The sequence below is a fragment of the Oncorhynchus clarkii genome, chromosome 27, assembly GCF_045791955.1.
Source record: "Oncorhynchus clarkii lewisi isolate Uvic-CL-2024 chromosome 27, UVic_Ocla_1.0, whole genome shotgun sequence".
Taxonomy (NCBI): Eukaryota; Metazoa; Chordata; class Actinopteri; order Salmoniformes; family Salmonidae; genus Oncorhynchus; species Oncorhynchus clarkii.
The window spans coordinates 34,101,690-34,119,241 of NC_092173.1; the positions used below are offsets into that span (position 1 = coordinate 34,101,690).

At 47.1% G+C, this 17,552-nt stretch overlaps 1 protein-coding gene across 1 annotated transcript in view; it reads right to left on the reverse strand.

Moving 5' to 3' along the window:
- Nucleotides 1–17,552, reverse strand: part of LOC139385398 (glutamate receptor 4-like) — a 240,726-nt gene continuing 223,174 nt past the window's right edge. Inside the window, exons 16-18 of the mRNA XM_071130462.1 lie at nucleotides 13,132–13,246; nucleotides 6,612–6,749; nucleotides 1–2,233 (exon numbers count right to left, since the gene is read on the reverse strand). Of these exons, the coding sequence (XP_070986563.1) occupies nucleotides 2,075–2,233; nucleotides 6,612–6,749; nucleotides 13,132–13,246 (412 nt within the window). The 3' untranslated portion in view covers nucleotides 1–2,074. The remainder of the gene's footprint in view (nucleotides 2,234–6,611; nucleotides 6,750–13,131; nucleotides 13,247–17,552) is intronic.

Below are 17,552 nucleotides of genomic sequence, written 5' to 3' on the forward strand. Positions count from 1 at the left end.
GATATTTTACTAGAAAACGTAACCAAATACAAAGAAAGATTGTGTTAAACCCAGAAAACACTGAAGTGGTTAGTAGCCAGCCAGCAGTCAACCTGTCTGCTTCAGCAATACACAGATAGGAGTGCCTGTCTGGGTTTTAGTTCATCTGGTGGGAGATTGAAGAATATACACATGAAATCATCTAAATGTCTTGTAAACTCTAGAGGGTTAGGAGAGGGAGAGAGATTAAGACTAGGGCTCAGAGTGAGAGTTTAAAGGCTGACTGGTTGTGTCAGTGCCTATACGAGTCTAAAGGTCAGAAGGTTTAATGTCAGGGGTTAGGTCAAGGGGAGATGAGAAGGAGATACAGAGTGCTCACAATTCCAGGCCAAAGGAAATACTACCCCCGCAACTGCTGTCAATGCCACCAAAATGTCTGGTACTTCATTTTTTTGTTATTTTTCTTTCTCCCTTTCCTCTCCAGACTGCTGTAATAGCCTTTAAAACAGAAGACGGTCAGACAAAACAACATGGCTAGAGGATTAAACACAAAGAAGATCTGGGACTATTGCACATACAGAGGCTATGTTCTCAAAATGATGAACAAAACAACAAAATAAAACAAAATGGGGAACAAACAACTAGAAAAATAAGGAACATCTTGTGTGGTGCCGAAGATCACTCTGCAAGAGTTGACCCCGTGTAAGTGATGTGTGTGTTTGTGGATGTGTTTGTGAGTGTCAGATTGACATTCAGTGTGGATTAGGACACACAAAGACTGTGTAAATGAATCATTATCATTATCAAAACACCCTTTTAACAGAACATATGTCATGGCCTCACTCAATGGTGATAATCTAATGTTCTATAGCTCTCTGTCGATGTATAGATATATATTCATTTGTACTGTATATAATATGTATTTATAAAAAGATGTATTCATAATTACAAGTGGCATTTTGTTATATTCATTATTGCAATGAATTATTACCTAAGATGGTTAAAAAAGAGAGGTGATTTCAGTTTTGCTACTCAGTTATTTACAACAGTTTAAAAAGCAAGCTTCTGATACAGTACATCCCCCTCCACGGAAAAACAACATGGCTACGTCTCAGTTCTTTAGACCAGGGACCTAGCTGGCTAAATGTGGCCCTGGTCAAAAATAATGCCTTATATTGGGGATAATGTCCCATTTGAGATGAGCTTTGATACGTTTTCTTCACTTCTCACAGAATGTACAGGTTCACCTCTGTTCCCCGCCCAGAGAAGTGATACGTCTAGTTGTTATTTAGCGTTACTGTCATTTTATGGATCATTTCAATAACTATTACTCCTTTTTGTAGTTTATTTCTACAAACTCCTGTGAATCCTACGGTTGTGTTAGCCGTGTGAGTTTCGAGATATCCATCGAGTTGTCGTCTATTACTTTAACTTCAGTGATCACTGTGTTGTTTTTGCGAGACGCTAACCAAAGTGTTGTAAGAAAGCATGTTCGTCTGACCAGTTCACGGCGAAACAGCAGGTTTGTACAGTCCAATGTTTTCAGGTTTACAGTTTTCTGGTCTTATAAGAGATTCTCCTGCCGCTTATTCCTCGCAGGCAAGTGAAGATGATGAAGATTATGATGATGGTGGTGTTTGTCCTAAAGCATAGTTTCCTGGTATTGGGTCAGGGGTGTGGCTTGTTAGAGGACCCATTCTATCACGTCGGCGCAGATAAAGTCACGTCTGCTTTGCTCATGACGCTGCCCAAAGTCTTCGTCATCAACATCGCCATCTTTTTGTTTATTTCGGTTCCTGTGTTGTTAGTGTACTGACACTGTCAGTTTGGCACCTTGTTGTCCTTGTTTCATGGATCTCCCAACGTTTACACTCATATGAGGAATTTGTGTGATGGCGATCGTCATATTTTTCCCCCCTCTCTCCCTGTAGTTGCTGTTAGCTTGCTGGCGGTCTCTGGTCTGTGTGTCTGTGTGGCGTCGGGGTGGTAATGATGTAGCCGTGTGTGTGTGTGTGTGTATGTGTGTGTGTGTGTGTGTGTGTGTGTGTGTGTGTGTGTGTGTGTGTGGTTAAGGCACAGTGTGTGTTTTTGGTTTTTAGGGTAGGCCCGAGGGTAGGGAAAGCCCTGGGTGTCTGAGGGAGTGGCCAGCATGGACGGCCTTAGGGCAGTCCGGGGTTAAGACACGCCCATTCTCACCCACACTGCCCGTGATTGACAGCCGAGCCTTGTTCCGCATGGCTTCTGTGAAGGGCAGCTGGATGGGGTGATGAGAGAGGGAGGAGAAAAGGAAAAGAAACACTTGAGTTTATATAATAGGACCCTAATGAATCAAATACATCAATCACTGTGCAAACATAGGAACACACAAATACACACACACATCTCACGCACACACATTACACAAGCATTAGCATTGAAACATACAGGTAACTGCCAAAATAAAGGAAAAAGTTGTGTAAAAGAGGAATACAAAGTATTCCGAACAAAATTATGAACGCAACATGCTTCAATTTGAAAGATTTTACTGAGTTACGGTTCATATAAGGAAATTGAGGTCCTGGGTTGGCGTGGTTACACATGGTCTGCGGTTGTAAGGCCAGTTGGACGTACTGCCATATTCTCTACATTGTTAAGAAATCAACATTCAATTCTCTGGCAACAGCTCTGTTGAACATTCCTGCAGTCAGCATGCCATTTGCAAGCTCCCACAAAACTTGAGAAATCTGTGGCATTGTGTTGTGTGACAAAACTGCACATTTTAGAGTGGCCTTTTATTGTCCCCAGCAAAAGGTGCACTTATGTAATGATCATGTTGTTTAATCAGCTTCTTGATATGCTACACCTGCCAGGTGGCTGAATTATCTTGGCAAAGTAGAAATGCTCACTAACAGGGATAGAAACAAATTTGTTCACAATATTTGAGAGAAATTAGCTTTTTCTGCTTTCTGGTTCCTTTTATTGCAGCTCATTAAACATGGGACCAACACTTTACATGTTGCGTTTATATTTTTGTTCAGTATATATTTAAAGCAGGTGCTTCCACAATGGTGTGGTTCCTGAGTTAATTAATTAAGCAGTTAACATCCCATCTTGCTTTGGGTAATGTATACAAATGCCCAGTTGCCTATTATTTTGGCTACCATGGCTAGAGGAAGACATCTCAATGACTTTGGGGGGGGGGGGTGAGAGAGAGAGAGACCAGATTTCAACCAAATTGAACACTTATAGGAGATTCTGGAGTGGCACCTGAGACAGAGATTTCCAACACCATCAACAAAACAGCAAATGATGGAATTTCTCACGGAAGAATGGTGTCAAATTCCAGACACATGCAGATTCTACGCCAAGGTGCATTGAAGCTGTTTTGGCCGCTCGCTGTGACCCAACGCCCTATTAAGACTCTTTATGTTGGTGTTTCCTTTCTTTTAGGCAGTACCTTTATCTAAACTAACATTGATTAAAAAAGGCAGGCAACAACATACACACAGATGCTCAGGATACGTTTCAGATACGTTTGGGTTAGACGTCTGCATTTCAAGGTGACCATGCATATCTGGTGTCTTGGTTTGAAAAACATGGAAGGTCAGGTTTTCTATAGTAAAGTGAGGATTTGTACAGTAAGGTAAGGTTTTGTAAAGGGAGATTTTGTACAGTAAAGTGAGGTTTTGTACAGTAAAGTGAGGTTTTGTACAGTAAAGTGATGTTTTGGAGAAAAAGGGGAAGTGAGGGTTGTTTCCCAGATTTAGAATTATAGAGAGAGACTGACTCCTGTTTTGTCATGGACAACACTTTATAGGAACACACTACTTATTGATACACAATGTGCCTAATGCTTCCTTTGGAAATGTTCTGTGTATCTCTTTTGCACCAACAGGGGTAAAAAATGTCATATTTTCTAATCCCTTCTTTTTATCCTTCAGTAATGTTGGGACTTTGTCAAGCAACTGGTAACCAACAAAAAAAGCTACATTTACCATGATTTCTGTGTTAATATGGAGAAATGAAAAATAATCTCTCTTTTGTATACATACTAGTTGTGTGGCTAAGCTGAAAATGTAGAACCAATAGTAAACTTTGTGATAAAAGCAACAATTTGGCACAGAGGTACATAGATTTACACTACCATTCAAAAGTTTGGGGTCACTTAGAAATGTCCTTGTTTTTAAAGGAAAGCACTTTTTTTTGTCCATTAAAATAACATAAAATTGATTTGAAATACAGTGTAGACATTGTTAATGTTGTAAATGACTATTGTAGCTGGAAACGGCAGATTTTTTGTAGAATATCTACATAGGGGTACAGAGACCCATGAATAGCAACCATCAAGTCTATCATTTTAAAAGTTGAATTGATCATTAGAAAACCCTTTTGCAATTATGTTAGCACAGCTGAAAACTGTTGTGCTGATGAAAGAAGCAATCAAACTGGCCTTCTTTAGACTAGTTGAGTATCTGGAGAATCAGCATTTGTGGGTTCGATTGCAGGCTCAAAATGGCCAGAAACAAAGGCATTTCTTCTGAAACTCATCAGTCTATTCTTGTTCTGCGAAATGAAGGCTATTCCATGTGAGAAATTCCTAAGAAACTGAAGATCTCATACAACGCTGTGTACTACTCCCTTCACAGAACAGTGCAAACTGGCTCTAACCAGAATAGAAAGAGGAGTGGGAGGCCCCGGTGCACAACTGAGCAAGAGGACAAGTACATTAGAGTGTCTAGTTTGAGAAACAGACGCCTCACAAGTCCTCAACTGGCAGTTTCATTAAATAGTACCCGCAAAACACCAGTCGTAACGTCAACAGTGAAGAGGCGACTCCGGGAGGCTGTCCTTCTAGGTAGAGTTGCAAAGAAAAAGCCATATTTCAGACTGGCAAATAAAAAGAACATATTAAGATGGGCAAATAGAACACAGACACTGGACAGAGGAACTCTGCCTAGAAGGCCAGCATCCATCTTCACTGTTGACGTTGACTGGTGTTTTGTGGGTACTATTTAATGAAACTGCCAGTTGAGGACTTGTGAGGCATCTGTTTCTCAAACTAGACACTCTAATGTACTTGTCCTCTTGCTCAGTTGTGCACCGGGGCCTCCCACTCCTCTTTCTATTCTGGTTAGAGCCAGTTTCCATAACAAAAATATCAATTTCCAGCTACAATAGTCATTTACAACAATAACAATGTATTTCTGATAATTTGATGTTATTTTAATGGGGAAAAAAATGTGCTTTTCTTTCAAAAACAATGACATTTCAAAGTGACCCCAAACTTTTGAATGGTAGTGTGCAGTATGTACCCTGAAGATATATAGATATGGAGACAACCCAGATTTGGCCCCTGGTGGGCGTGGCCGCTACTACAACAACAAAAAATACCCCAAAATGTAAATGCATATTTATCTTCCAGTCAATGTCTCTATTCCAGGTCGAGAGTCTCATCTTTCAGATACAATTGGAACTAAAAGTCGAATGGCACCGGCGCCGTTATCGCCTATATCGCCCATGTCGGTGGCCATCTTAGGTCGTACCGGTATGTCAGATTAGCTCAATCGGGCAATTTCCTAGCCACTGAGTATCACAGAAACATGACACTTTGAATGAATAACATCATTTCTTTCAAAACAAGTGGCTATGGATGAAATTGATCTAAATATCATTCAAAAAAACATACAAGCCTGTTTTATTTTGAAACATCAAATATGACGATTAATGTGTGCTTTAACAAATATATGCTTATTTTGGGGAATTTAAACCATTTTACTTGTGTTACAAAAGGTTAATATATATTTTTTTTTGACTGCTAGACAGACAGTCTCTTTGCAATCATTACCAATTCAGGGTAAAACATTATCTCAGTTGGCACTTTTAAGACAAAAATAAGTTGGCACTTTTAGGGTTTGCATCAATAAGCAGACATCCTCTATAAAGTGTTTTGTTGTTTTGAGCGTATTCTTCTCTAACTCTACCTCATTTGGGATGTTTTGGGCATCTCGAGTTCTAGAACTCTGACAGGGGGCTTAACTGGTCCGTAAAACGCCAGTCCTCCAATGAAGCAGTCCTGCTGGTTTTCTGTTCTCCCTGATCTGGTACCTAACTGGTCAATCAATCAATGACCTGCTAACCAAGGTCTTAATCAGTCACTTGTTAGAACAGTGTTAAAACCAGCAGACACTGCAGGCCTTGAGGACAGGAGATGTGCACCAATATTCTAAATTCTTATGTGCTGAATGTGTAGTGTACAGAGTATGGACAGAATGCAGGTGTATAACATCATCGTCATCATCTGCAGCCAAAGACGATGGAACCAATCTGCAACCTGCCCCCAGAATCCTCTGGGGGGAAGCGCTATACAACAACGATCAGAAAAAGAAACTGAAACTGAAACATAAGAAGCTGTCACAACAGAACAAAAAGGAAACAACGTTCCACAATGCTTCACCACGGTCACAACACTGGTCGGCTGTTGCCAGAGGCTACACGCACAAGAAACTTCACACCAGCCCACCTATAGGAGGCCCTAAGTCCTACCCCTATATCTTGACCCCCTCGGAGCCGTATACGTTGTACCCCTCTCTATAAGTGGCTAAATTCTGGGTGCTGGGAGAGGGGCTGGGGCAGTGAGGGGGGCTAAGGTCCACCTTCATGCGCTTGGCCTCGGCACGCGACTTGTAGCAGAACTCGACCAGGGCGACCAGCATGGCTAGGCCCAGACCCCCCACCAGGATGTAGAAGACCCCAGCCACGTTGCTCAGGCTCAGGGCCTGGGAGGACTTGTCCTGGGAGGGGCACGGAGAGCACAGGTTTAGAGAGAGAGACAGTGGCGCTAGTGAGACACAAGAGGCAGCTTTAGAGTATCATCAACATCATGACTAAGTCTTAGTTATTTTTTAAAATCACAATAACATCTACTACTTTAACAACAACAGCCACTACCACTACTATGACTAGTCTGCTAGGGTAAGCATTTCTACTACTGCCATCATAAAAGCTCATTACCTACAAGTGCATATAATACATATATTACTACTACTATGACAGTACTACTTCATCTACTACATAGCTACTACTAATGCATGACTACAATTAAAGTAAATAAACATTTGAATGTATTTTTACAAGTATTAAGTTTAAGACTTGTACACCGGACCAATTAAACTATGTTCAGTCATTGTATTGGTCAGGCTTTTGGATGAGTGATGATAAAGTATTCTATTCAGACAGTCTTGGTGAAGGTCCCTAGGATTTTAAGAACTTCAATGGCATTCTTAAGAGTTCTCTGATGCTCTAAGAATGTCTCAAGTGTTCCTCTAAAGACATCTGTAGTGTTTAAGGACATCTTAAATATTCCAAGATTATCTGTAGTTTTATCAAACTCATGATGTTTCAAAGAACCTCTCCACACGTTGACTTGTCTTCTACCCAGAGTAACCCAGAGAACAGTAAACTGAAGGGTATTCTGAGATTAAGCCCATTATTATGAAGGCCTAAACACATTTTCCAGAATTTATGCAGTATAATTATTTTTGCTTTAAAATCCTATTATAAAAGGCAGATGTGGCATAGGCAGAAGACTAGCAGTGATACAACTAGAAAGGTATTCAACAGTAAATCAATTAACTATTATCATTTGATTATTTAGATTTAACTGATGCTAATTCTAATGCAAATCCTAGTCTCCAGGCTAATCTGGAGGCGTGCCTGTCTGTCACACAGTGAGGGTGTTTGGTCCCCCACTCTGCCCGTGAGACTGACCTTACTTCCCGAGTCCTTGGGTCCACACTCGCCCTTATCGTACCACCATTTGTTTTTCAGTTTGTCTAAGACGCCTGCTTCACTCAGTTTCAAAACCGCAAGGTTTACCGGGGTTCTTGGCGTGTAAAAATAACATAAATAACATCATAGGTCATGTTATTTTATGTTATTAGGTCACATACAGTCAGAACTGTCACATAAATGGTACTGCTTGGTAAAAGTGACCCAGTCTGGGTCCCACTGAGTACATGTGTGTATGCTCATTGGGGGGCTGAGGGGGGCGAGGGCTAAGCGAGCTACAGACATATGAGTGGGACCCCCCTGTATCACTTCAGGTAACACATCCATACTGCCCCAGCCGACGCTACATACGCAGAGGCAATTACTGTGAACACAGAACTATTGTCAGGGCCTGCTCACATTTAGAGAGGGGACTGCATGGGACAACTTACGGCACGTCGTTAACAAGCCCTGAGTATCTGAGATCTGAAAAGGAATCTAAAAGGCACCAAACAATAAAGTACATTATCTCTCGATTTCATCACATCCATCCTCCTCTCTATCTCTCCCTCTATTTTCTGACAGTCTTCTAGACCACACTCCTCTCTCCAAAGCAGACATTACAGGGTTCTAGACCACACTCCTCTCTCCTGAGCAGACACTACAGGGTTCTAGACCACACTCCTCTCTCCAGAGCAGACACTACAGGGTTCTAGACCACACTCCTCTCTCCAGAGAATACACTACCGGGTTCTAGACCACACTGTTCTCTCCAGAGAATACACTACAGGGTTCTAGACCACACTGCTCTCTCCAGAGAATACACTACAGAGTTCTAGACCACACTCCACTCTCCAGAGCAGACACTACAGGGTTCTAGACCACACTCCTCTCTCCAGAGAATACACTACAGGGTTCTAGACCACACTCCTCTCTCCAGAGAATACACTACCGGGTTCTAGACCACACTGTTCTCTCCAGAGAATACACTACAGGGTTCTAGACCACACTCCTCTCTCCAGAGAATACACTACAGGGATCTAGACCACACTCCTCTCTCCAGAGCAGACACTACAGGGTTCTAGACCACACTCCTCTCTCCAGAGCAGACACTACAGGGTTCTAGACCACACTCCTCTCTCCAGAGAATACACTACAGGGTTCTAGACCACACTCCTCTCTCCAGAGAATACACTACCGGGTTCTAGACCAAACTCCTCTCTCCAGAGAACACACTACCGGGTTCTAGACCACACTCCTCTCTCCAGAGTAGACACTACAGGGTTCTAGACCACACTCCTCTCTCCAGAGAATACACTACCGGGTTCTAGACCACACTCCTCTCTCCAGAGAATACACTACCGGGTTCTTGACCACACTCCTCTCTCCAGAGAATACACTACCGGGTTCTAGACCACACTCCTCTCTCAAGAGAATACACTACCGGGTTCTAGACCACACTCCTCTCTCCAGAGAATACACTACCGGGTTCTAGACCACACTGCTCTCTCCAGAGGAGACACTACCGGGTTCTAGACCACACTCGGAGACACTACCACATTCTAGACCACACTCCTCTCTCCAAAGCAGACACTACAGGGTTCTTGACCACACTCCTCTCTCCAGAGCAGACACTACAGGGTTCTAGACCACACTCCTCTCTCCAGAGCAGACACTACAGGGTTCTAGACCACACTCCTCTCTCCAGAGCAGACACTACAGGGTTCTAGACCACACTCCTCTCTCCAGAGAATACACTACAGGGTTCTAGACCACACTCCTCTCTCCAGAGAATACACTACAGAGTTCTAGACCACACTCCTCTCTCCAGAGCAGACACTACAGGGTTCTAGACCACACTCCTCTCTCCAGAGCAGACACTACAGGGCTCTAGACCACACTCCTCTCTCCAGAGAAGACACTACAGGGTTCTAGACCACACTCCTCTCTCCAGAGAATACACTACCTGGTTCTAGACCACACTCCTCTCTCCAGAGAATACACTAACGGGTTCTAGACCACACTCCTCTCTCCAGAGAATACACTACCGGGTTCTTGACCACACTCCTCTCTCCAGAGTAGACACTACAGGGTTCTAAACCACACTCCTCTCTCCAGAGCAGACACTACAGGGTTCTAGACCACACTCCTCTCTCCAGAGAATACACTACCGGGTTCTAGACCACACTCCTCTCTCCAGAGCAGACACTACAGGGTTCTAGACCACACTCCTCTCTCCAGAGCAGACACTACAGGGTTCTAGACCACACTCCTCTCTCCAGAGAATACACTACCGGGTTCTAGACCACACTCCTCTCTCCAGAGAATACACTACCGGGTTCTAGACCACACTGCTCTCTCCAGAGAATACACTACAGGGTTCTAGAACACACTCCTCTCTCCAGAGAATACACTACCGGGTTCTAGACCACACTCCTCTCTCCAGAGAATACACTACCGGGTTCTAGACCACACTCCTCTCTCCAGAGAATACACTACAGGGTTCTACACCACACTCCTCTCTCCAGAGAATACACTACCGGGTTCTAGACCACACTCCTCTCTCCAGAGAATACACTACCGGGTTCTAGACCACACTGCTCTCTCCAGAGAATACACTACAGAGTTCTAGACCACACTCCTCTCTCCAGAGCAGACACTACAGGGTTCTAGACCACACTCCTCTCTCCAGAGCAGACACTACAGGGCTCTAGACCACACTCCTCTCTCCAGAGCAGACACTACAGGGTTCTAGACCACACTCCTCTCTCCAGAGAATACACTACCGGGTTCTAGACCACACTGCTCTCTCCAGAGGAGACACTACCGGGTTCTAGACCACTCTCCTCTCTCCAGAGAATACACTACTGGGTTCTAGACCACACTCCTCTCTCCAGAGAATACACTACCGGGTTCTAGACCACACTCCTCTCTCCAGAGAATACACTACAGGGTTCTAGACCACACTCCTCTCTCCAGAGAATACACTTCCGGGTTCTTGACCACACTCCTCTCTCCAGAGAATACACTACCGGGTTCTAGACCACACTCCTCTCTCCAGAGAATACACTACCGGGTTCTAGACCACACTCCTCTCTCCAGAGAATACACTACTGGGTTCTAGACCATACTCCTCTCTCCAGAGCAGACACTACAGGGTTCTAGACCACACTCGGAGACACTACCGCATTCTAGACCACACTCCTCTCTCCAGAGAATACACTACTGGAATCTAGACCATACTCCTCTCTCCAGAGCAGACACTACAGGGTTCTAGACCACACTCCTCTCTCCAGAGAATACACTACAGGGTTCTAGACCACTCTCCTCTCTCCAGAGAATACACTACCGGGTTCTAGACCACACTGCTCTCTCCAGAGAATACACTACAGCGTTCTAGACCACACTCCTCTCTCCAGAGAATACACTACAGGGATCTAGACCACACTCCTCTCTCCAGAGAATACACTACCGGGTTCTAGACCATACTCCTCTCTCCAGAGAATACACTACCGGGTTCTAGACCACACTCCTCTTTCCAGAGAATACACTACCGGGTTCTAGACCACACTCCTCTCTCCAGATAATACACTACCGGGTTCTAGACCACACTGCTCTCTCCAGAGGAGACACTACCAGGTTCTAGACCACACTCGGAGACTCTACCGCAATCTAGACCACACTCCTCTCTCCAGAGAATACACTACAGGGTTCTAGACCACACTCCTCTCAACAGAGAATACACTACAGGGTTCTAGACCACACTCCTCTCTCCTGAGAATACATTACAGGGTTCTAGACCACACTCCTCTCTCCAGAGAATACACTACAGGGTTCTAGTCCACACTCCTCTCTCCAGAGAATACACTACAGGGTTCTAGACCACACTCCTCTCTCCAGAGCAGACACTACAGGGTTCTAGACCACACTCCTCTCTCCAGAGAATACACTACAGGGTTCTAGACCACACTCCTCTCTCCAGAGAATACACTACAGGGTTCTAGACCACACTCCTCTCTCCAGAGCAGACACTACAGGGTTCTAGACCACACTCCTCTCTCCAGAGAATACACTACCTGGTTCTAGACCACACTCCTCTCTCCAGAGAATACACTACCGGGTTCTAGACCACACTCCTCTCTCCAGAGAATACACTACCGGGTTCTTGACCACACTCCTCTCTCCAGAGAATACACTACCGGGTTCTAGACCACACTCCTCTCTCCAGAGAATACACTACCGGGTTCTAGACCACACTCCTCTCTCCAGAGAATACACTACCTGGTTCTAGACCACACTCCTCTCTCCAGATAATACACTACCGGGTTCTAGACCACACTGCTCTGTCCAGAGGAGACACTACCGGGTTCTAGACCACACTCGGAGACTCTACCGCGTTCTAGACCACACTCCTCTCTCCAGAGAATACACTACCGGGTTCTAGACCATACTCCTCTCTCCAGAGCAGACACTACAGGGTTCTAGACCAAACTCTTCTCTCCAGAGAATACACTACAGGATTCTAGACCACACTCCTCTCTCCTGAGAATACACTACAGGGTTCTAGACCACACTCCTCTCTCCAGACAATATACTACAGAGTTCTAGACCACACTCCTCTCTCCAGAGCAGACACTACAGGGTTCTAGACCACACTCCTCTCCCCAGAGAATACACTACAGGGTTCTAGACCACACTCCGCTCTCCAAAGCAGACACTACAGGGTTCTTGACCACACTCCTCTCTCCAGAGAATACATTACAGGGTTCTAGACCACACTCATCTCTCCAGAGAATACACTACAGGGTTCTAGTCCACATTTCTCTCTCCAGAGAATACACTATAGGGTTCTAGACCACACTCCTCTCTCCAGAGCAGACACTACAGGGTTCTAGACCACACTCCTCTCTGCAGAGCAGACACTACAGGGTTCTAGACCACACTCCTCTCTCCAGAGCAGACACTACAGGGTTCTAGACCACACTCCTCTCTCCAGAGCAGACTCTACAGGGTTCTAGACCACACTCCTCTCTCCAGAGCAGACACTACAGGGTTCTAGACCACACTCCTCTCTCCAGAGCAGACACTACAGGGTTCTAGACCACACTCCTCTCTCCAAAGCAGACACTGCAGGGTTCTAGACCACACTCCTCTCTCCAGAGCATACACTACAGGGCCAATATTCCTGCTTTTACAGTAATTGCTCTCCTATCTCTCTCTCCATTCCTCCCCTCCACTCCATTCCTCCCCTCCTCTCCTTCTTTCCCCCCCTCGTTTCAGACCGAGGGGAGTGGAAGTAGGAGGGGGCGATGTGGTGATGTTCATCACTGATCTGTGTGGCCGGGGCAGATGCACGCATTACTTCCCGAACACGGTTGTACCGCGGTCAGAGACAGAGAGGCTAACCTTGGAGTCCCCTCCCCCGCTGCCACACTCTCCCTTGTCGTACCACCATTTATTTTTCAATTTGTCCAACAGGCCCTGCTCGTTGAGTTTTAACACAGCCAGGTTGACCGCATTTCTTCAGAGGGATAAAACATAGTTGGTCAGAGGAGGGATGGAGTATCAGCCAATGATGAGCCAATGGGATGAGGAAAAAGGAACGCCAGTGATTGGTTGGAAGGCATCAGATTAGAGGACACACACAACCCTCCAGAAAACCCTCTCTCTCTTTCATCTCTCTTCCAGCTTTTACATCCCACCTTATTATAAAGACATATTTGAATATCGGAAGCCCATTGGTTACAGTGGTTATGCCAGTTTGCTGTAGCTAAATCAACATATAGAGAGAGCCAAATAGCCAAAACCCCTTTCATTCAGTCCACCTTTACCGCATAGAAAAAGGCTATTGTCTGAATGACGTGCAGCAGGGCGAGTAAAGGGGAGTGGTGGAGCCCTGGTTAAATGTTGTTTTAAAGCCTATTTCAGTCCCCTGGTGACATGGAGCTAACACCCTGCTGCTGGTGTTCTGGTCCCTGATGAAACGGAGCTAACACCCTGCTGCTGGTGTTCTTGTCCCTGATGACATGGAGCTAACACCCTGCTGCTGGTGTTCTGGTCCCTGATGAAACGGAGCTAACACCCTGCTGCTGGTGTTCTTGTCCCTGATGACACGGAGCTAACACCCTACTGCTGGTGTTCTGGTCCCTGATGACACGGAGCTAACACCCTGCTGCTGGTGTTCTGGTCCCTGATGACACAGAGCTAACACCCTGCTGCTGGTGTTCTGGTCTCTGATGACACGGAGCTAACACCCTGCTGCTGGTGTTCTGGTCCCTGATGACACAGAGCTAACACCCTGCTGCTGGTGTTCTGGTCCCTGATGACACAGAGCTAACACCCTGCTGCTGGTGTTCTGGTCCCTGATGACACAGAGCTAACACCCTGCTGCTGGTGTTCTGGTCCCTGATGACACGGAGCTAACACCCTGTAGCTGGTGTTCTGGTCCCCGATGACACGGAGCTAACACCCTGCCGCTGGTGTTCTGGTCCCTGATGACACAGAGCTAACACCCTACCGCTGGTGTTCTGGTCTCTGATGACACGGAGCTAACACCCTGCTGCTAGTGTTCTGGTCCCTGATGACACGGAGCTAACACCCTGCTGCTGGTGTTCTGGTCCCTGATGACACAGAGCTAACACCCTGCTGCTGGTGTTCTGGTCCCTGATGACACGGAGCTAACATCCTGCTGCTGGTGTTTTGGTCCCTGATGACACAGAGCTAACACCCTGCTGCTGGTGTTCTGGTCCCTGATGACACAGAGCTAACACCCTGCTGCTGGTGTTCTGGTCCCTGATGACACAGAGCTAACACCCTGCTGCTGGTGTTCTGTTCCCTGATGACACGGAGCTAACAACCTGCCGCTGGTGTTCTGGTCCCTGATGACACGGAGCTAACACCCTGCTGCTGGTGTTCTGGTCCCTGATGACACGGAGCTAACACCCTGCTGCTGGTGTTCTGGTCCCTGATGACACAGAGCTAACACCCTGCTGCTGGTGTTCTGGTCCCTGATGACACAGAGCTAACACCCTGCTGCTGGTGTTCTGGTCCCTGATGACACAGAGCTAACACCCTGCTGCTGGTGTTCTGGTCCCTGATGACACGGAGCTAACACCCTGCTGCTGGTGTTCTGGTCCCTGATGACACAGAGCTAACACCCTGCTGCTGGTGTTCTGGTCTCTGATGACACGGAGCTAACACCCTGCTGCTGGTGTTCTGGTCCCTGATGACACAGAGCTAACACCCTGCTGCTGGTGTTCTGGTCCCTGATGACACAGAGCTAACCCCTGCTGCTGGTGTTCTGGTCCCTGATGACACAGAGCTAACACCCTGCTGCTGGTGTTCTGGTCCCTGATGACACAGAGCTAACACCCTACCGCTGGTGTTCTGGTCTCTGATGACACGGAGCTAACACCCTGCTGCTAGTGTTCTGGTCCCTGATGACACGGAGCTAACACCCTGCTGCTGGTGTTCTGGTCCCTGATGACACAGAGCTAACACCCTGCTGCTGGTGTTCTGGTCCCTGATGACACAGAGCTAACACCCTGCTGCTGGTGTTCTGGTCCCTGATGACAAAGAGCTAACACCCTGCTGCTGGTGTTCTGTTCCCTGATGACACGGAGCTAACAACCTGCCGCTGGTGTTCTGGTCCCTGATGACACGGAGCTAACACCCTGCTGCTGGTGTTCTGGTCCCTGATGACACGGAGCTAACAACCTGCCGCTGTTGTTCTGGTCCCTGATGACACGGAGCTAACACCCTGCTGCTGGTGTTCTGGTCCCTGATGACACAGAGCTAACACCCTGCTGCTGGTGTTCTGGTCCCTGATGACACAGAGCTAACACCCTGCTGCTGGTGTTCTGTTCCCTGATGACACGGAGCTAACAACCTGCCGCTGTTGTTCTGGTCCCTGATGACACGGAGCTAACACCCTGCTGCTGGTGTTCTGGTCCCTGATGACACGGAGCTAACACCCTGCTGCTGGTGTTCTGGTCCCTGATGACACAGAGCTAACACCCTGCTGCTGGTGTTCTGGTCCCTGATGACACGGAGCTAACAACCTGCCGCTGGTGTTCTGGTCCCTGATGACACGGAGCTAACACCCTGCTGCTGGTGTTCTGGTCCCTGATGACACAGAGCTAACACCCTGCTGCTGGTGTTCTGGTCCCTGATGACACGGAGCTAACAACCTGCCGCTGGTGTTCTGGTCCCTGATGACACGGAGCTAACACCCTGCTGCTGGTGTTCTGGTCCCTGATGACACGGAGCTAACACCCTGCTGCTGGTGTTCTGGTCCCTGATGACACGGAGCTAACAACCTGCCGCTGGTGTTCTGGTCCCTGATGACACGGAGCTAACACCCTGCTGCTGGTGTTCTGGTCCCTGATGACACAGAGCTAACACCCTGCCGCTGGTGTTCTGGTCTCTGATGACACGGAGCTAACACCCTGCTGCTGGTGTTCTGGTCCCTGATGACACGGAGCTAACACCCTGCTGCTGGTGTTCTGGTCCCTGATGACAAGGAGCTAACACCCTGCTGCTGGTGTTCTGGTCCCTGATGACACGGAGCTAACACCCTGCTGCTGGTGTTCTGGTCCCTGATGACACAGAGCTAACACCCTGCTGCTGGTGTTCTGGTCCCTGATGACACGGAGCTAACACCCTGCTGCTGGTGTTCTGGTCCCTGATGACACGGAGCTAACACCCTGCTGCTGGTGTTCTGGTCCCTGATGACACGGAGCTAACAACCTGCCGCTGGTGTTCTGGTCCCTGATGACACGGAGCTAACACCCTGCTGCTGGTGTTCTGGTCCCCGATGACACAGAGCTAACACCCTGCTGCTGGTGTTCTGGTCCCTGATGACACAGAGCTAACACCCTGCTGCTGGTGTTCTGGTCCCTGATGACACAGAGCTAACACCCTACCGCTGGTGTTCTGGTCCCTGATGACACGGAGCTAACACCCTGTAGCTGGTGTTCTGGTCCCCGATGACACGGAGCTAACACCCTGCCGCTGGTGTTCTGGTCCCCGATGACACGGAGCTAACACCCTGTAGCTGGTGTTCTGGTCCCCGATGACACGGAGCTAACCCCCCTTTAGCTGGTGTTCTGGTCCCTGATGACACGGAGCTAACACCCTGTAGCTGGTGTTCTGGTCCCTGATGACACGGAGCTAACACCCTGTAGCTGGTGTTCTAGTCCCTGATGACACGCAGCTAACACCTCTCCTCTCCTCTCTTCTCTCTCCTCGCTCTCTTCCCATCTCCTATCTTTTGTCTTCTCCCTCTCCTCTCTTCCCTCTTTTCTCTCTCCGCACTCTCTCCTCGCTCTCTGCTCTCTTCCCTCCATTCTCTCTCCTACTTCCTCTCTTTTGTCTTCTCTCTCTCCTCTCTCTCTCTCTCTTCTCTCTCTCCTTTTCTCTCTCAGCTGCTGACATCAGTTTGCTTCGCCTCATTGCTTCACTCTTCCGTTTGTGTCTGTTTGCCAGGGAGTATGTGTACCAAGGAGTGTGTGTTTGCGTGCATGACTATATATATACAAAATATGTTTTATTGTCACATCACCAGATAGGTGCAGTGAAATGTGTTGATGTACATGGTCAGCCATAGTAGTACAGCTCCTCTGGAGCATACTAGGGTTAAGTTCCTTGCTCAAGGGCACATCGACAGATTGTTCAACCTTTCAGTTACTGGCCCAACTGGCCCAATGCAAACAGACAGTCCGACAGACAGAGAGTCAGACAGATAGACAGCTAGAGAGAGAGAGAGAGAGATCTCTTGGGTGGGCTACAAGCCATGGAACATATCACCATCATAAGAAGGGTATGGG